The sequence below is a fragment of the Lutjanus erythropterus genome, chromosome 8 (assembly GCF_056507025.1).
Source record: "Lutjanus erythropterus isolate fLutEry1 chromosome 8, fLutEry1.hap2, whole genome shotgun sequence".
Classification (NCBI taxonomy): Eukaryota; Metazoa; Chordata; class Actinopteri; order Lutjaniformes; family Lutjanidae; genus Lutjanus; species Lutjanus erythropterus.
In genome coordinates, this window is record NC_139324.1 from 35,461,768 (window position 1) to 35,482,932 (window position 21,165).

Here is a 21,165-nt window from a genome sequence, read left to right on the forward strand (position 1 = left end):
CTGTAACAAAATAGGCTGATGTCACAAATTCTAACCACCTGAAAAGTCAGTACAAAATACAGTGATGATGAAGCTATTGAAGCCATGACAACTAAACTAGAATATGGCAGAAATGCAATATAATATTATGTAGTGTGTATGTATTATTAAGTATGTTTTCATGAATGCATAATCACCTGAAAATAAGGGTCTTTGTGTTTTTGTTGCCTTAGAATGAGCTAAATCCTACACACTGACCCCTTAATTGGTACTTACCATGAAAACATTTGTGGTCTAAAAATAAAGACTAGTTCTTCAAAGCATCTGCATTCCTCCACACGTCTAAGCACTATTATCATAAAGCCCTGTTATGCAAGAATCGTTATTTGGTATTTTTGCAACATTTGTTCTTTTCTTAGCTTCCTCCTTCAATTTCCTCTCTTTGTCTTTTTGTCCATAGCGAGAATATTGAGCCAGCTTCTTCATATAGTTAGTTGAAGACCCATAGTTGGTGGTGTGTGCAGCATAGTGCCATAAAGCGTGACACACTTCTCACAGGAGATTGTACCTGCTCAACCCAAGTTATATAACGCAAGAACAGACATTAGGTGTGTGTGAGTCTCTATTACAAGTCAGTGTACCATCACAGACTTTGATGCTGTTTTTTTAAAGGTAAAATAGTTGCATAATGTTGCATTAAGAGGCACCATTGGCTCAAAGTGAAACACACCATAGTTTCAATTAAGTTTTCATATGCAAAGGCAAACCTTGTCATGTCCAGCATTTACAAAATTTGATTAAATGAATGAATAAATTCATCAGCAACATTTTTAACATTTAAATGTTGAAAAAAATAAAATCCTGGTTACTTTACGATATTGAGGAAAGCACATATAACATGTTAACGTTATATGTGTTACTTCTCTTAGCTGCATGTGTTTCAGGCTGTTCAGTAGAGTGAAGTGGAACTGGACCCGTGATCGTGCAGGTCACAATGGGTGTCTGGAACAAAAAGTGCAAAACAAAGGAAATGTTAGTCATTAATTATGTTTGCACAGTCACTGAATCAGTGTGTGTCACTGAGTACTACGTGTGTTTGTGTGTGTGTGCATATATATGCTTGTGTTTGTGTGCAGACTCTCTGCTTTGCCAGCAGCCCTCATGTCTCATGTTGCCATGGTTGCTGTTGACACAGTGCGTGAGGGGGAGTGTGGCTGTGTGAGCAAGGTGTGTTTGATCTGTTACTTTGGCCTGAAGCTGCTTGTCTCGCACTGGTTGAGAATCAGGGTCTGAAATTTTTCAAATTAAGTCTGCAGACACAGACCCAACATTAAGACAGAATTTAAACAGAAATGGCAAATGACTGAACAATTATCAAAATTCTATCATATGGTGAAAATTTTGGCCACCATTTCTTACACTGGAATTTTTTTCATATCGGCTCAGTTCTAAGCCAATAAAAACTTTATGTAGGAAATAAATACATAAATCAATAAATAAGTAAGGGGGTACCTGGGCCCCTATTTAGTCAACAAGGAATTTGGCAGATTTTTGGGACACTATAACATGTCCCTAGGAAAAAATAATTTTATGTAATTAACTATTGCTTGTTAACATATTTAAGTTTTAAAGGACCGGTTTGTGGGAATTAGTGGCATCTGCTGGTGAGCTTGCAGACTACAAAGGATCTCATCCATCTCTCCTGTTCCAAGTGTTAGGGAGAACCTGGCGTGGCTGCGAAACTCGTAGACTTGTAGAAACATGGTGGTTTAACGTGGCGACCAAAACATGAAATGAAAACACACTTATATATTATATTATTTTCTATTTATGTCATATTTTGCAGATGAATCCCAGTTAATTTTACACACTGGGCCTTTAAATGTTAAAGCTACCAAGGTCCCACATTCTTTTTAGCCTTTTGCAATTAATGGTTTTTGATTTTGGCAGATGGCAGATGGAAAATGTAATAGACAAATACTTGTCAGTGTGTTGAGATTAATATTTCTGAAAGTGGGAGCCAAGCCCACATGGACTGTTGAGACTCATTGCAGTAGATTATATGCACAAACCCCCCTCTGTTAGAACATTAATGGCTCTACCTCCATAATAGCTCCAGAGGTCATTTCAGTGGAACCGTATATTTCCTACCTCGGTTTCTAAAGGCTTTGGCTCTGGGCTGGGTGACCTGACCTGTGACCTCTCCAGTGACCTTCAGTGACCTCATGAGGAAGTCTCAAAATCCTCTCCTGCAGAGGGAGCCCACCAGAGACACTTTGTCGACTGCTGACAGTTGCTGTGGCCATTTTTAAGCTCAGGTTGACATTCATATCCACGCTCACATTCTCTCACATTCCCTCTCTCTCCCTCTCTCTCTGCGGCTCTCTCTCTCTCTCTCTCTCTCTCTCTCTCTCTCTCTCTCTCTCTCTCAGTCATCGAAAAATGCCTTTTCCTAAATTATCTGATTCTGACATCATCTGATTGTTCAAATAATATTGAGCAGAGGACAATGTACCATCACAAGCCTATTTTCACAATGCTAACAACAGAAAAACTAGCTTGTAGGTTGTTTTTTTTTTTGGCTTTCCTAGTCAAGAGTCACAATGTCTACAATATTCAGCACACAAGAGAAAGGGCCCCCCTCCTGCCTTTATAGATCAGTAGTTCTCAGCATTTTTCCTTAAGGGACCCCTTTTCCATCATCGAGTAATGGATATTAGAACAACTGATAAATTGTACAGTTACTCCAAATAGTGAAAACAATAGGCTAACTGTGAAAAAACAACAATTTGGATGCATTCTGAGCAGATTATTTGTATCAGAGATCCCTTTTCCTGATATTTTAGGAACTTTTTGTACAATTCTCTGTCTGCATCACTTAATAGTCTTTTTGTTTTTTTGTTTTTTTTAATTGAGTGTTTACTTCCCCCTGAGACTTGCTGATTGTTCTATCAGCTCTTTGGCTGGTTTAACTCCGTACTTTTCTAACGCAGGATGTGGCTGTTTAGCAGAGAGTGAACGTTCTGTGAATTTACCTCACGTTCAGGTCTTCACCGAGCCCTTATACTGTGAGGTTTCTTTTAAGTTTATATCTCAAATAATAAATCTAAACTCTAAGAACACCAATTTCAATTTAATTTAGTTTTCTTAACAAAAATAAAATGAAATGCTGAAATATAGACCTATTGTATATGTTTGTTTAAAAAGTTTTCTTACACCCCTGAAAACCGAGAAGGTCCTGTAACCCCTCGGGGGCATTCGGGACCCTTCATCTGACTGAACACAGTCATGTTTGAGTAATGACAGGGTGAAGTCACTACTCTAAATGGTACCAAGTGAAGACCAAGACAAAAAAATCAAGTCCTCTCTGAAAAACAAGCTTGAACCTGGATTTAACTGGTGGAGAGTCACTTAAATGTTCAGTTATATTATTTTTTTATATTATTAATATTATTATTATTATGATTTATTATTCAAAGCTATGTTCCCTTCCCTTTGAAGCATGGTGGATGGTTGGCACTGTTGTCATAAAATTCCTTTTTGAGGCCTGTGAGCGTGAGTCACTGGCATAACAATACTGCAAACTGGAAACTACTTACTGTCATCATAGTCCACTGTTTAAACAGATGTAAGAGCATGTTTTGTCTTCTTGGCTATTTTATTGGAAGAAACTTTCCGTGTTATGCAAGTTTAATTTATGACAGTGTCTGTTATTTGTTTGTATGTGTGCATCAGCGAGAGAGAGAGAAGGGTGTGCTGGACTTTTTGTTCTATCCCTATTGAATACTGTTGAAATGGTATGTTGCTGTACCATTTTAGCCTCAACTTGACCCTAAATTTGTCTCAATTTGTATATTAAAATGCTTGATAACGTTCGATGTGAAGATTCAGTTATCCTGAATCGAGGGCTGACTAGTTTTTGAGCTCTCATTTTAGGGTGGAACACCCTGCAACATGGCAATCAGGAGGGAAAGATTGCGTGTGTTTCCTGTTGTGCACCCACCCTTTGTCCATTGTACCCCTGTCACTCAACACTGGCTCCCAGTGGATGAGATTCCCAGCTAAAGACAGGTGACTTTTCTGCAGTCATTGTTCTGTTTTGGAAAGCTTTAGATAGATGGTGCATGGTGAAATGTTTGGCTCATTATGTCATTCAAACCCCAAATAGGCCCTTGATAGAGACTGGATAGTTTAGATATGGTTAAAGTGATGATGAGTTGAAGCCAAAAACAGTTTCACACTGCACTGAATACACTGCAGTACAATAAACAACTGCTTATCTTGAAACAAACAAAAAAAGCGAATGCATGTAGAAAAGATGATGCATTTTAGAAACAAATCAAATCAAACCCCCAAATTTAAAAAAGCTGGATTCGGATTAAAAAAATGTGAATGAATGTTTGGCAGCCCCTTCCACAGGAGGTAGAGTTGGCTCCTGCTGTGTATACAAACCCTCTCACACACACATACACAGACACTGAACAGCAGCTGCCAGCACCTAGTTTGGAGTTGAGGCTCCACTAGGTGTCTATTTGTAGAATGATGGAGTAATGTAGAAGACTGTTATACTGAAGGACTCAGAGACATGTTTCAGCTGGACACACACACACACACACACACACACACACACACACACAAGTCCAGAACATTTCACTTTTTATAGACTTGCGTATGTGTTCCTTGTATGTTCCTTAGTTTTGCAGGATGAACACAGCAGCTGTTCTCTAATGGAGCGTCGAACATGTTTGTCTCACTGGAGTGTATTTGCGGATCTGGCTTTATGTTGTTTTGATGGTTTGGGAAGTGGTCATTAATTTGAGATGCCAGTTGAGTTTAATGACATAAAGAGCTATCATTTACCCAGAGGGGACACAGATTTGTGGGTTTAAAGGAATGCCTAGGCTTAGACCAATATGGGATTTCTCAGGACGATTAACATGTTTCATAGTTGTAGTTCTAACATCAGGAAGATGTTTTAAAGACTGATATTCAAGCTGCACTGTTGGTTCACTTGAGGACGAGAGGACACATACTGTGTTTCCATCAGGCAACAAGTTTTAATCCTGTCAGGTACCTTTACTGCCACAAATAAACGTCCATAAACAATCACATGACATGGTGTACCAGTCTTAGGCTCAATTGCACCAACAGGTATTCATTTTTAAAGCCAATTAAATCATCATATCAATCTAAAGTTAGATTATGTTGCACAAAAAATTAAACTATGTTAAAATTTAGAAAGATTAAAACTTAAAATTAGTTTTTACTCCAAATCAAGATTAAATGTGTTCATTCATTCATTCATTCATTTTCTGTAACCGCTTAGTCCGTAAGGGTCGCGGGGCTGCTGGAGCCTATCCCAGCTGACATTGGGCGAGAGGCAGGGTACACCCTGGACAAGTCGCCAGTTCATCGCAGGGCTGACACATAGACAGACAACAACTCACACTCACATTCATACCTACGGGCAATTTAGAGTCACCAATTAACCTAACATGCATGTCTTTGGACTGTGGGAGGAAGCCGGAGAGAACCCACGCAGACACGGGGAGAACATGCAAACTCCACACAGAAAGGCCCTGCTCCAGCCAGGGAGCTGGGGGATCGAACTCAGGACCTTCTTGCTGTGAGGCGGCAGCGCTAACCACTGCACCACCGTGCCGCCCCTAAATGTATTCCTGTTGTGCCAAAAGTTAAAACTCCAATTTAAAATGTGAACCTTAACTTAGACTTAAGGAGTTTTAGCTTTTTTGAGATGGTTTGAGAGAACTAGTTATGTTCTGCCAAGAAGGTTAAGGGGCAGACTCAACCCAGATGAGTTTTATGATGAGTCTGTCCCAAAGGTTTTTCTCAAAAGAGGAGAAATTGGAACTTCTCTGCTGAGCCGCCTAGGCTCACTAACTTTCTAGTTTGCTAGCAAAGAATATAAAGTTTTGTTCTGTTTTTTAATTTTCAGCCAATTAGCAAAGAATTCAGCGATTTGTTAACCTTCTAGCTAGCAAGCAAACAGTGCAACATTATGTTAACTTTTTAGCTAGCTAGCAAACAATGCAATGTTTTAAATAACTTTTTTGCTAGCTAGCAAACTATACAACATTTTGTTAAGACCTGCAGCCAAAAGTTAATTGCCCCCCCCCCCCCCCTTACAAGGTCCCGACAGCACTCAAATGTATTTTTGTTTATTCTAATTTGGGTAAGCATCATCTCCCTATTGATTAAATTCTATTCAATTTTGGCTTACATTACTAAACAGATTGTTTTTAAATTTTTTAACAAAGCTTTGCTCAATTTTGAATTATGATTTATTCATTTTTCTTTTGTTAAACTCTAGTTTACCTAATCTTTGATCAAATTATTCTTTGTTGGTGCAACCCAGCCTTGGAATGTGTTTGGAAATGGTGAACTAGAACGTGTGCAAAGACCAACCGAAGATTCATCATTAAATCAGTTCAGATTCAGATCCCAATTAGTGAAGCATCAATCTGCATCCCTCATATCAGGATGTTGACACTGATGAGACAGTATCTTCCTCCTATTTCAGCCCCTCTATGTGTGTCTAAACATACTGCTGCTGGATTTGTTGCTCCAGTGTGTTTATAGTTGTACAAAGACAGAAATAAACAGTAATTTTTTATATGTTCTGCTTCTGTCATTTGGTATTTTAAATACTTGAGCTTCTCTGCTTGCCTGTGTGACATTCCTATTTTGCGCAATACTGAGTTTGAGCCATGTTGTTATATCTCCCAGAAAGCTGAGAGCTCCAGCTGTTTAACACACACACACACACACACACACACACACACACACACACACACACACACACACACACACACACACACACACACACACAGATTGATAGCATGGGTAGAAATTAGCCATTAACTGTGGATATTAGGGATGCAAGACATTTTTACAGCTTAGATGTGTGTGTGTGTGTGTGTGTGTGTGTGTGTGTGTGTGTGTGTGTGTGTGTGTGTGTGTGTGTGTGTGTGTGTGTGTGTGAGATGACACAGTGACCTCTGTTGGGACAGGCGTCAGGGTGGGCTCTTTAATTTCAGCAACCTGCCCAAGAATAGACAGCGAGTATGACAGGAGGGGAGAGGAGTGTGTGTGTGTGAGAGAGAGGAAAAGGAGAAACAGTTGATGTGGGAGTGAGGGAAAGAGGGAGTGTGTGTGTGTGTGTGTGTGTGTGAGAGAGAGAGAGGCAGAGTACTCCCAGTGCAGTCTGAGCAGTGTTTCGGTCTCCGTCTTACTATGTGGATTACAGCTCCCAGCGCTTACTGGATTGCCATTCCCATTACTGGAACCTTACATTGAACCAAAACACAGAGGGATTTCTATCGGAGTGTTTTGATTTTTGATAGTGGGTGTTAGTTAGATGGACTTTTGTAGTTAATTCATACTGTTGTAAATGAATATGGAGATTAATGGCCGTGCCCTGCCACCATCAATACCTGAGGACGGTGAAGCCCCGGACCATGTTACTCACGGGGAGATGAATGGTTACCACCAGAGGCTTCAGGGCGGTGACGGGGGAGAGGCTGAAGTCCCGGTGTCCAAGTCCCAGAGACGAAAAAGCGATGTCAAAGTCTATAAGGAGTTTTGTGATTTTTATGCTCGCTTGTAAGTACACAGTTGAAAGACAGGTGTTGCCCAGATGACAACACTAACATTTAAAAGAGAAGATAACATCTGATTATTGGAATTTGGTCCTTAAAGTAGAAATCTGTAATATGTTTAGATAAAATGATTATGATATGCCATCAGAGAATAAGAAAGGTGTTAAGTGGAAATACCCATGTCCTCCTTTGAAATGTCTGTACAGTACCAGAATAACTGTTTTAGTGTGCCTGTTTCATGTTAATTAGAATTCAAATATATACAGAATGTTTACTGAATGATTAAGTGCCTGTTTATGAGTCTTAACAAACCATCAATAATCTTTTAGACTTGTTAATAAATGTTAAATTGAGTTATATGTTAACTGAGTCAGGTAGGCAGTGAGGCAGGCAACCCCTTAACACAAACTCCAGATTGTATATTTTCAGAGTAGTGGGCTTTTGTTTTCAGGATAATGGACTCAACTTCACATTGACAGACAACTGACAGTTATAAACAGCTGATCTTACAACTGATCTTGTCTCCTGTTATTGTCGATTTATGATGTTGCGCATGCCTTGCGCTCCTGCAGCGTTCCTGCAACTGGCCCAAGCTTTCTCAAGTCTGGGGAGAATTTACGGTTTGATTCAGTGGCTTGGTTGTAATTAATGATTTTCCACTGAATTACCATCACAGATAAGAATAATACAGTTTGGAAACTGTAACTGTCAGTTATACTGATAACAGTGCAAAAAAATGGTGTGAGGCAGTGGATGTGTGTGTCAAGGATTTTGCTCTGCTCCTACACTGACATGGCATTAGTCTGTATGCTTACTGTAGTGTTACAGAATGTGAGGAATTCTGATATTCCAGTAGGCGGCTTTACCGGCCAGTTTGATTTGCTTAAGCTGCCTTAGGTGCCATGTTTGTGCAGGGATAGCTCCGAGCGCTACTGGAGGGGGCACACAAGAAGGGCTATTTTTGTGCCAAGGGGGGAGTTGTTATGCAAAGTAGAATATGTCAACTGGCATTCCAAATATGTGAGCATGAAGGACAGGAAGGCTAAATATACATGCTGCATTTCTCACTGATCTGTCCTCATCGTAGGCTGGAGGGAAACATGAACGTAGGGTCACCCACAGGTTTGTGAAGGGACATTTTGAAGCCTGGCGTTCTTTCTTCTTCTTTCTAAAAAAGAATAACTAAATTTAGGTTATGATGTTAGAGCTCAGGTAGGACAAGGAAGCAGCAGCCACTTTCAGGTGACTGTCAGGCATGGAGACATCAAAGGGACAGTTTACCCCAACATCAAACATTTATTTCTAACACTACCTGTAGTGTTATGTATCCATCCAGATTGTGTTGACGTGAGTTGCAGAGTTTTGGCGTACCTGACCAAATATAATGGCAGTAGATGGTTTTTGGCTTGTGGTGCTCAAAGTGCCAAAAAATACATTTTAAAACTCAACAAAAATGTCACTTTCTAGAAAGCATGACCCAGTTACTCGAGATAATCCACAGACCTTGTTGTGAGTAGTTTCATGCAGGAACTATTTTCTTTCTGCCACAGAAAAAAGGTAGTTCCACAAGTCATGTGCCATGTAGTTCCATTATACTGGAGAGAAGACAGACATCTCTATGACAGATATCTCCAAAACTCACCAAATCACTTAAAAACTATCCAGATGTATGAACAGCGCTACAGATAAAAGGAAAAATATTTTAGGCCTATTTTGATTTATACATTTTAGTGTCTGTCCACCCGTCCACCTTGACAGAGTGTCTTCAGATTTGGCACAAACATCTACTTGGACTCAAGGATGAACGGATTAGATGTTGATGGTCAAAGGTCAAAGTCAGTGTGACCTCATCTCCGTCCCATACCTGTGAGCAAGATATCAAGAACACCTTGAAGGAGTTTCTTCAAATTTAGCACAAACATCCACTTGCAGTTAAGGATGTACTGATTAGAATTTGGAGTTCAAAGGTAACTGTGGCCTCAGACAGCTTGTTTTTGGCCATAACTCAAGATTTCAAAGGGTAATTATGAAAAGAATTTCACACACATATATAATAGGATAAAAGGATGAGGTGATGAAATTTTATATCCAGAGAGTCGAAGGTCAACTTCACTGTGACATCATAATATTCATAGACAGCATCTTTGGAAATTATTTACTGGAATCATACATATCAATATAAGAATAACTTCCATCTTGGTAAAAAAAAATGTACACTCAATATCTTTTATTAAAATCCTTCAAATTCCTCACTGCATATATTATGTGAGTCTGGACAGACATCAGTGTAAACAACTTGACTGGTTGACAGAGGCAGACAACCACAAGGCAGTAATTCTAGTTGTTTTTGGGGGTGCACTGCTGCTTTGAAGCCCGTATGTGTGGTATTTGAAAGTGTGTGACTTTAGTGACTTTGTGATATCTATCAGCACATCTGCCCAGTTTGGTGCTTTTATCACAAAATGAACAATTCTTATAAAAAAGACATTGACTGAGCTTTGAATATTCAAACAGATGTCAGTAATATCTGGATGTCAGGCCCCCTAATATTGTCGCAAGAGACGGTCACAGTCTGCAGATGTGGACAGACCGCCAAGAACTGAGGAGAAAGAAGTAGAGGAGATGCAAAAGAAAGGAAGCTGAAGACAAGGGGAGACCAGAGGAGAGGGAGGGTGGAGGCAACAGAAGGTATTCATAACAGAAGTGATAGTCTGCGTCCTTTCCCTTTGCTGACAACCAGCCTCCATTTATAGTCACAGCCCAGCATGGTGGGGTTACATGTGGATTTTTTTTTTGTATTTTAAACAAACCTGCTCCCAACCTACCTTGTGCCTGTTCGGTTACAATGCCTGTTTTTTTCAATAATTCATGCTGAATCTAAAAGACATATTTAGTTTAATTTATTATATTTAAATTATATTTATTGAGACATTATGTTTTCGCTTTTTGTGTTTTGTGGTTTTTTTTTTTGTGTTTTGTGTAATGAACACCTTGATGGAATGTCACATGTCCGCTTAGACTCAAAGATGAACTGATTAGATTTTGGTGGTAAAAGTTCAAGGCCATTGTTACCTCACAAATCACGTTTTTGGCCATAATTCAGGTATTCTATGCCAAAATTTCAGACAAATGCCAAATAGGATAAAAAGGTCAAAGGTCAACTTCACTGTGACATCATAATTTTTTGCAAAAAAGAACTTAAAGCTCTATCAGTCCTCTGTAATTTTCTGTAAAAATAGTCTCAAGTAAAGACATCATGTTTTTCACTCGAAATTATTCTCTGGAGTCATGCACATCAATATAAGATTAAAAAGTACACTTAATACCTTTTTATTAAATTCATTCAAAGTCTTCACTACATAACTTAAATAAATGTGGACAGACATGGATGTAAATTGCAACTTGACTGGTTGTCTGAGGCATGAAACCACCAGGCATCAGTTCCAGTTTTCTGTCTGTATCCTCTTTAAGAGTGGGTGTTACAGCAGTTAGAATTGTGAGAATTTGCTCACTGCATCGAGTTCAATGAGGAAAACCTATTTTTCGAACAGTTTATTCCTACACTGAGTGAGATGTCTTTCACTCTTGCAGGGTGCCAGAGGCAGATAGGAGGGTGGAAATGCCTAAGGGATGTATCACTTCCTCCCACAAATCCTTTGGACAGGGCAGGGCTGTCAGTGTGTGTGATACCAGGGCAGACAGGGTTTATAGAACAATATGTATCTGATAAGCTTGTGAGGAGTGGACCCAGACGGAAGCTTTGTGTATCCCTACACCTCGTGACAGTAGTCAGAGCATTAAAAAACATTTGCTTAGTGCTGATTCTAAGGTAGAACTAAGATGTTCATTGTTACGATGATGAGCAGCTTAAAGTAAATCCCCCAAAAATGAGAAGGGATGAGCAGTGCGTCTGGGAGTTTTTGGAATTCTTGTTTATTCCGAAGTTGATCTAACTAAGTTAATATGGACAGATGGCATCACTCCATAAAAATCCTACATGGTCTTGTGTGTGTGTGTCTGTGTGTTGCCTGGATACACTTTGGTATTCTGACCTTTCAAACAAAGCGGAGAAGCCAGGACGGTCCCGCCATTCTCTCTTCCTTTCCTCTGTCAGCAACACGTCCAGTTAGTTTCAGGTGTTAAACATTGTGGTGCGCATCTGCATCTCCCATGTATTAATTAGTATGTTGCAGTTTTGTATATTTGCAGATTGAACTTGGTTCAGAACAGTTTGTCCCCATTTTATTCAAGTCATCCTTATTAGGATCACCGTGGATTTAGTCCAAGGTTCAGCCCAAACAGTCATGTGTAACAGAAGTAGGATTGGCCATGATGATGATAAATATCATGAGATGATAGAGAAACGTCCACTGGTACAGATTTTGCCCTTTCATCCATTACACCGATCCCTAAATAAGAATAGAAGTCATACTCTTGTGCCCAATTATAGTTTAAAAAAAAACATGGATAATGAATCACTTTTTTCTGATTTATTATATTTATTTCTCTTTTGGCATGTTCAGTAGTATTTAATTTAATCGTGTTCTCAATATTTTGCAAAAAAACAAAACAACATGCATTGTAGAATTACTTCAATCTGGTCATATTGAACCAATCAGCGAACTGTGAGCTGTGTTTAATGATAGCGTGGCTTCTCTCACATTCCCAAACCTTGTGAACAACTATAAAACCTAAGTGTTGCAAATATAAACTGACGTACTGTTTCGGCAATTGAATGGCACATCTCTCGGAGTAGATTTTATTGAGTCTGAAGGATTGTGTGTGAGACGTCTGTATGTTTTCAGATCAGATGTGTTTTAGTTTGAAAATCAAAAACAAACCAGTGAGTGGTGAGATTATCAGTTGTAAGAATGGTTGCTGTTGTATAACTGAAGGATATACATGTTAATAATTATTAATAATAAGTGGCACTAACTTGTTATATACATAAGTTTAAAGATTTTTTAAACATCTATGTTCTGTGACTGACAAATGTGACCATAAGCAGAAAAAATGGCATAAATAAATATTATGAACCTGGTGGCACGTTTCTGGGTGTGACCACATTTGTGCTGCAGGTTCTGGCAGCAGTACCTCCAGTGGAAAAAATACTTAGCCCGGGGCCCTGCCCTGTTGATGTATTGCAGTCCTGTTTTGCAGAAAAGCAGTAAAACAATTCTGATTGTTTTAATAAAAGGGCAGGAATGGCTTCATATGTCATGCTAACTCTACGTCTCATTAGATTTGTGCTTCAGATACACTGCTGAAACAGTGCAGATGAATAAACTTCAGCTTGCAGGTTCCACACCTCACTGATCCCCACACCCTGATAAGCAGAGCCAAAATATACCGAGAACCAAGATATTATGGGACTGTGTGTGTGTGTGTGTGTGTGTGTGTGTGTGTGTGTGTGTGTGTGTGTGTGTGTGTGTGTGTGTGTGTGTGTGTGTGTGTTTTTGCATGGGCTGATAACCTCCCTTACATCACATTTTCCCCACTCTGCTCTCCTTTCTCCGTGTACTGAGTACATCTTCCAGCTGCTTTCATGGCAGGAGAAACATATGATAGATGTTAAAACATTAGTGTTAGGTGTGTCCTGACACGACCCTGATAGTTTCCATCACCGGTCTGTCTCTGTTTCTTGTCTCTGGTTGATATTCCTAAAGAAATATGACTACAGAGACAAATTAACAATGTATGAAGAAACTAAAAAGACATACACTGTGTTCTTTATTAAGATTTATACAGTACCCGAGATATAGAACAGTAGTAGATTAGAGAACTACAATATTGCAGAATACCTTATTAAGAAATCATAATAAAATCATGTATGATGATATAATATTAGCATTTTTAGGCCTGTCATTCTCAACCTCGGGTCCCCCAAGGGTGTTGCAAGATAATTTTGGCAGATTGTTGTGGAGCATTAAATAAAAAACATTTTGCAACAGCCTGGAATGAGAGTCAGGAAGGACATATCAGCCCTTTAAAGACACTCAAAGTAAACCACAAGCACTCACATACTTGCAAAATACAACTGGCTTCAAGAAATTTAACATGTTCCGAACAAACAGTAATGCTAACAACAAGTAACAGTTGCATTTTGTAACACAAAATGCCACACTTAACAAACTACCCAGTGATGGGAAATGAGGCCTGTATTTTAGACTGGGGAGTGTTTTTTGCATTACATCACCTGTACCAGTGATGTAATTTTCCTTAGAATAGATGTTATTGAGTGTTTTGGAAGTAGACGAATGAGTTTGACAGCATTGTTTTGCAATGTGCAACTTTCAAAAAAAACATGCCAGCATCAATAAAACGACTTGGCGATTATGATGGATCAGACAACTCTCTGGGACCACATTTTGCCGTGATCACACCCATGGACTCACAAGGTGAAAACAATGAAAGCCACACACTGACGTGGCTGGTAAATTTACTGTACAAACACAGTGAATATACTATAATAAATCAGGAGTCAAATAGCGTTTTACAGGTAAACTCTCTTACAGGAAATGTCATAATGTGCTCTGTTGTATTTGTTGCAGTATGACTCATTTTGTTCTGTAAATACTCCATTCCCTGCTTCTACTTATCATGTGAGTGTTTTGACTATCTGAGTGTACACTGAGACTGATTATGATATTTTATTTTTTTTTCTTCTCAGCAACATGGCCAATGCTCTGGCCAATGCCATGTGCGAGCGCTGCAAGAGCGGCTTTGCCCCGGCTGAGAAGATAGTGAACAGTAACGGGGAACTTTACCATGAGCAGTGCTTTGTGTGCGCCCAGTGTTTCCAGCAGTTCCCAGAGGGACTCTTCTATGAGGTAATACACACCATTGTCTTTTCAGCGTTTCCAATAAAAGGTACATGATGCAGTAACTGACAGGTCTAAACACACCTAGAGGGCAATGGATTATAATAAATATGGGTGTTGCAAATGGTTTAGACTTTTATAGAGAGTGTGATTTAATGAAAAATTGTGCAGATTGATCCAGACATGATCTTAATAACACCAGCAGCCTGCAGCTTCTGTTGGCACTATGTGCTGCAGGCTCTGCAGTTAACTTAAATAAGCAGTTAACATTAAAGCATGTGTGAACAGGTCAACAGGTTCAGAGACACGTCTGGATCTATTGCCTGAACATAGAAGTTGCTCTGAAAAGATAATGTGATGATGTATAACTTAAAATACATTTCAAACGGCCATCACGGGTCAATGAACTGGCTTTTCTCTTTACAAGCAGTTAGATAACTGTTTCGTGCAAGGCTGTTGTTAGCACACATTCCTTAGACAAAGAATCTAAACACATGGTCCTGTTGAGGTAAACAAAGAGGGGTGAGCACAACCTTAATGCAGCACTGAATTATTAGTAGCCCACTTCCAGTAAGCTGTTTGCTTTACCAGCCTTCACACAAGGCCAGAATTCTCTCCAGCAGACCCCAGAGAGGCTGACGCTGCCCTGCTTAATCAATTTGTCAAACAGGGGGTGCCTCTAATGCTGCCATCACTACAAAGAGCATTACATTAACCTTTGATTCCCTGTTAATAATTCTACCTGTTACCATAAATAAACAACGGTCAGCTGAATATTAGGCGACCTTTTTCCTGTGAAAATACAGAAAGTGTTTTACAACAGGTTAGAACCTCAAAGAGCCAGTTGTGAACAAATTAAAATGCCAAGGGGCCGGACATTTACATTTCCTATGTCTGACCTGTACATATAGGAATTTAAATGTGTAAAACAATGCATCTTTTTATTATTTCTCCACTTTCTTAGTTCTGCTTTATTAGTTTTCACAATTGCAACATTATGTACACAAGTACAGGAAAAAAACAAAACACCTTGGTAATCGTAGACTAGAAGTAGCTTGTTGTTTTAATAAACACGTTGCTTTTAATGCTTTTTTCATTCAGTTTGACTCCTCAATTCGATCCAATGTCCTCAAATGTTTTGTTTCACAAAGATATTCAGTTAACTGTCAAAATTGTTCCTATTTTTTATATCTCCCCTTGTCTATATTGTTCCTTTGTATAATCCTCACATATATATTGCTTTGTCACCTATTACTATTGTTTTCTCATTGATGCTTATTGTATTTTCCTATTCACTTGCTGGTGTTACACCGCAAATTTCATTGTTGTTGGAAATCTTATTTTGTGCAGAAAATGTGAAGCCATTGTGCACTGATGACTGTTTGGAATACCTCAGTGTTTATACACTACACTATATAGCCATGCTTGCACAGACTACAGCACACTGTACTGTAGTATCACGTGGAGACTTGTGACCTGGGACATGTGATATAGATATTTAACCCCACCTCTGCCTTTTGTGTGACACATTCAGATAGAAAGATAAAATAAAGAAAGATCAAACCATTCCTTGCTTATGGCATGCAGGTCATACATCGTGAAAGTTTTTTTATTTTATATTTTTGGTTTGATTCAAACCTGCTACTGCTGAGTCACTGCTGTATTTCAAGACACAACTTTCAAGGAGAACAACTCAAGAGTCACAATTTTACAGTGTCAGGCAAATTTGTGTTTCAGCACAGCCTAAGGGGCTCATTAAGAATGTTCTTGTGCTTTCTTAGTGAGTGTTGCTGGGTGATATTTTACAGCTCCCATCATTAAACTGTCAACTAGGGCTGCACAATTAATCACACTCACAATAGATCTGCAATATGGCCAAATACAATATCCAAATCACAGAGCCACAACCAAATCACAACTGAATAGATGTGTGAGAAAACATTATATATTTTTGGGGTCTGCAGTGCTGCATAGATGACCTGGCCTAAAAATCTTCTTCTCCACATGAAAGAAAAACAATGTGAAAAAGACCTGAGCCCAGTAGGTCGGGTGCTGGATCACAAAATATCTACAGACAACAGAGAAGGAAAAAAATCTGCACACCAGAAGAGTTCCCGTGTTTGTTTGGAGAGCTCAGTAAATACTAATATACTAATTGCATCATATATTGCAATCACAATTTCAGTCAAATAATCGCAATATGGCTATTCTTTCTGTACCGTTCCTCACCTGTTTTCTGTACTAATTTGATCCCTCAGATATAAGAGCTTCAGCCTCCACTTGCATTCACAAAATAATAAAACTGCTGCCATTTTGGATATTAAGAATATCAGAATATATTTGAGTATATAAAGGTTGTGGAAGATGTTTTTTTAGGATTATATTAACAGTGTTATTGCTATTATAGTGTGTGTGTACAGCTGTGTGCTTTAATTAATTGTGTTCAAATTGTTTTGTTGGCAGTTTGAAGGCAGGAAATACTGTGAACATGACTTCCAGATGCTGTTCGCTCCCTGCTGCCACCAGTGTGGTGAGTACAGGAACTGCAGTAATAGATCATTAATACTATCCCAGTTTATGCCCTTTAAACAATAAATATCTGTGTAACCGTTCATAAACACAACAAGCTCTCTGTTCCTCTCTCAGGTGAGTTCATCATCGGCCGTGTGATCAAGGCCATGAACAACAGTTGGCATCCAGACTGTTTCTGCTGTGATATCTGCCAGGCTGTGCTCGCTGATGTTGGATTTGTTAAGAACGCTGGAAGGTCAGTTCCTCTACAACCAGTCGCCATCATCCCACCATCATCATTCAATTTATGTCTACGAGTAGGGCTGGGTATACCAGTACCTTTAAAGTGATACTGATACCAATCCAGTTTTTCATTTGATTTCTTTTTTTTTTTCTACATTATTTGATACCCATCATGTGAACTGAAGCATTCCTGAAACAATCTTTCCGCATTTTATGCATTTATTTTTATTGGATGCCACAGGCCCGTAGTGTAATCGTACTTTCATAACATTTTTGTGGCATCTCTGCACACTGAATTGCCAACTCAGTCGAAAACACCACACTCAGCTTCACTACACTGCAGACTGTACGGGTTGTAGCTGCTTGTAGTGGGCCAATCGCACCTTGAATTAAATCAAAGAATGCTTGTGGTGATTGGCTGCGAGCCAAATCATACAAATAGTCCTTTTTTCTAGATCAGGGTACAAAAAGGATCGAAGGCAGATTTTGTTTCAGTTGATATATTAGAGATATAGAGTACTGATGCCCAGCCCCAACTATGAGGCATGATTAAGTTTCAACAACTTATACACGCCCTTGTCAGACATCATCAAGACCTTATCCTCCTTGACTTCCCATTAATTGATTACTAATTAATTGTCCTGCTTCAAACATCAGGATGAAAAGTTTCAGCTGAGGTGAGATGATCCTCTTTCGCTGTACTAGAAGTTGTTTAAAGATCAGACAAAGTGGGCAAACTGGTCAGTTTTTTTTGACAGGTCAAGTGAGGTCAAGTTCTTTAAAGGATATTTTGTTTTTACACTGCCTTTGTTAAACAATTCTCACATGGCCATATGTACATTCAGATAATCTTCGGTCACAGCATTTGTGACGCAAACCCTTCCTGATGTGATTTCAATGTAAGTAAAGAGATCAAATCAGAGCTAGAAAATAAGAGCAGCACAATGACAGCAAGAAGTACAGATAAGCAGTGAAAGTGAAAGAAATGAATTAGAGGTATATAAAGGGAACTCTTTTATGATATGCAAATCTGCAATTACAAACTTCACAGTCAGTGTTATTACTTGTTCTCATGAAGTTTGATGTTTTTTCCTTTGATATCTCTGGTGGATTTTCTTACAGACACTTCACATTTGGATGTAAATCCAAGCACAGTTAGTTGTGTGATATGTGTGTATTTACATTTCCATTGACACAGACCTTAGTTTGAGAAGAAAGCCATGCAGAAGTGTTACAGTTGTAGCAGTTATCCCATGAAAACAGTCCCTGAATGCTGCTCAATGAATGTATGAAGTTTGAGCAGCTGCACACATAGACTAGTAGACTGATTAAGGTTCTCAAAAGTAATGATACTTTTTCAATACTGTGTGCTTAAAAATAATACAATACTAATGACTTTTTCTGCACCAGCACCGTGTGCAGGTTGTTAATAGATTAATAGAAAAAAAAACTATTTTGTGTGCCTAAGACTTCTGGTATTGTGCAACTCTATTATTGTTAGTTATGAATGTGGGTTGTGATATGGAGTCATTGTATTGTGACAGTTGACTATGTTGCTATGAACTTTACTACCATCTACTGGATTTTAAGATGTATGGCATTTATTCTGTCAAGGCCAAATGCTCTATCTTGCAACGTTAACCAAAGTGAAATAATGTGTGATTCAGATCTGCTCCAAAATGTGATGGGTCTTTGGTCGATGCTGGGCAATTCCACCAAGTTTCATTAAAATCAGGCCAGTAGTTGTTCCATAATGCTGCTGACAAACAGACAAACAAATAGCAACGAAAACATAACCTAATGGGAATAGAATGAAAATAGAAACTATACAAGAGCATTTGAAGATAGAAATTACAACAGGGGACAAAATGCACAGTCCTCTTTCTGTGTAAAAATTACTGCTGAAGTTCACGAGGCTTGAGCAGTCTGAGTTATACAGAACAGGCTGCCTCATGTTGGTTTCTGTAGGGCTGGTATGGACAGGAGGAATGATTATAGTGATCAATAACTCTTTCAATTTTAATGTGGGTGTGTAAGTATTGTGTTAAAACAGATTTGAAAAATGTGAACCCTTCCTTTAACTTTTGTTGAGGAATTCTGCCTCTATAGGCCCTTAAATCTTAGACCAGACTTGCTGTGGGTGAGGTTTCTGGAGGAGGATAATTATTAGTGCTGTTTGCTTCATGCACTCAGTGACTTTCTCTGCATGTATAGCTGTATTACACAGGACAAACAGTGGAACATGATATCTGATAAAGCATTTCTTTTTCTTTCATTTTTCTGTTCCTCACTCTCCCATCAGGCACCTGTGTCGTCCATGTCACAACAGAGAGAAAGCTCGAGGCCTCGGCAAGTACATCTGTCAGAAGTGTCACGCCATTATTGAGGAGCAGCCTCTACTGTTTAAGAACGACCCCTACCACCCTGATCACTTCAACTGCAACAACTGCGGGTAAACAAGCACACACACACACACACACACACACAAACACACACACAAAGCTGGTCAGCTGTGTCAGTCTCGGAGCAGTGAGGCAGTGAGGACCAGATGCTGGGTTCATGCCGTGTCAGGTTCTGAAAACGCCCCAGATGTACAGATAGAGGTCTTTTAATTTCATGCCAGATTCATGCTTCGTTTGTGATGCAAACATGATGCAGCCAAGTTTATGTACACTTTGATGTTTGGATCAAGTAGCATGAACACACTGAGATGACACAGTTCATCCATGATTATCGTAACACAAATATTTCTTCACTGATCAAATCTTTTCTTATCATGAAAAGTTCACAGAGATCCAACGAAATAAGTTGCAAGTGCACTGTCTATGCAGAAATACTCATGCAGCACTTTCAACCTGCCACAAAGTAATGGACCAAAGAACGCTCTCTGGTGGACAAACTGTGTTACTGTAATTGTATGTAGTCAAACAAAGTATGTTATGCCCATGCTGTGATCTTACTCAGTCGAAGTGTCAAATCACATTTCATATTTAAGTCAAGATTAAATAAAAATGCCTTTTTAACCATTTTAGATAAAAACCCCATGCATATTGTGCAACTATTTAACAATATATGCCAAGAAAATACAAAAAAATTATTTTGTTTGCAGTCCTTTATGAAAATCCAAATTGTGTTTTCTTCTGCTTGAAGCAGTTCGAACAAATAATATTATGACATCCACTCATGACACAACCTTCAAACTTTTAGCGGCACAAGATAAGATTCATTAGTTATCTATCTACCAACAACATGGTTAGTCAGCCACTTTTCGACATTCAAATCAGGATCTTTCCAACATCATGTCGGGCCTGCCTATCCTGTTTCACTTCCGGAAGTTAGACAATAGTTGTAGTGTTTCCACCACCGTAACCACAAAATATAAAATTACCTGTAGACAAATCTCCTCCTGCCTCTTTTACTTTTATGGTACTGATCAAATTGCTTCAGTACTATGGAGTATCAAAAAATGCCAAATTTAGATATAGCACTGTTGTGCTCAAAGTAAAAACAGTTTGTCCAGCTGCTCCCAAGTCCTTAAACAGCTTTGTCTTTTAAAGTGAGTAATTGAAATGTGTAATGTAATTTTCTCTGTATTAAAATGGATTTTATAAAATCGGTATTAGAAAAAGTAGCGTTCAGGAACTGGTACTGACACCAAGTTATGTGTACTGGTATCAAAAGTTTATGAGGGATAACCAGCCTATTTCATGAGTTACATGAGTCAAAGCAGAGCTGATCTAGTTTTATTCATCTCTGTCTCTGCAGTAAGGAGCTCACAGCTGATGCCAGGGAGCTGAAGGGGGAGCTCTACTGTCTGCCCTGCCATGACAAGATGGGTGTCCCGATCTGCGGGGCCTGCAGGAGACCCATCGAGGGCCGCGTGGTGAACGCCATGGGCAAGCAGTGGCATGTGGAGGTGTGATGTTACACTTAACACCTTTTTAAAACAAACTCAGTTACCTGAAGCTTAGGAGACACGACTTAAACGTCTA

At 39.1% G+C, this 21,165-nt stretch overlaps 1 protein-coding gene across 6 annotated transcripts in view; it reads left to right on the forward strand.

Annotated features, from left to right (window-relative positions):
* The window catches only part of LOC146323139 (LIM and senescent cell antigen-like-containing domain protein 1), a 40,921-nt gene that overhangs the window by 12,839 nt on the left and 6,917 nt on the right, over positions 1-21,165 (forward strand). For 3 of the 6 annotated variants that reach the window (XM_084725387.1, XM_084725388.1, XM_084725386.1), the window contains exons 2-6: positions 14,269-14,428; positions 16,883-16,949; positions 17,066-17,186; positions 19,476-19,625; positions 20,939-21,089. In XM_084725387.1, coding sequence (XP_084581513.1) covers positions 14,269-14,428; positions 16,883-16,949; positions 17,066-17,186; positions 19,476-19,625; positions 20,939-21,089 — 649 coding nt within the window. Of the gene's footprint in view, positions 1-7,120; positions 7,603-14,268; positions 14,429-16,882; positions 16,950-17,065; positions 17,187-19,475; positions 19,626-20,938; positions 21,090-21,165 lie in introns of those variants that run through there. The other 3 variants (XM_084725384.1, XM_084725383.1, XM_084725385.1) reach the window with 3 other exon arrangements.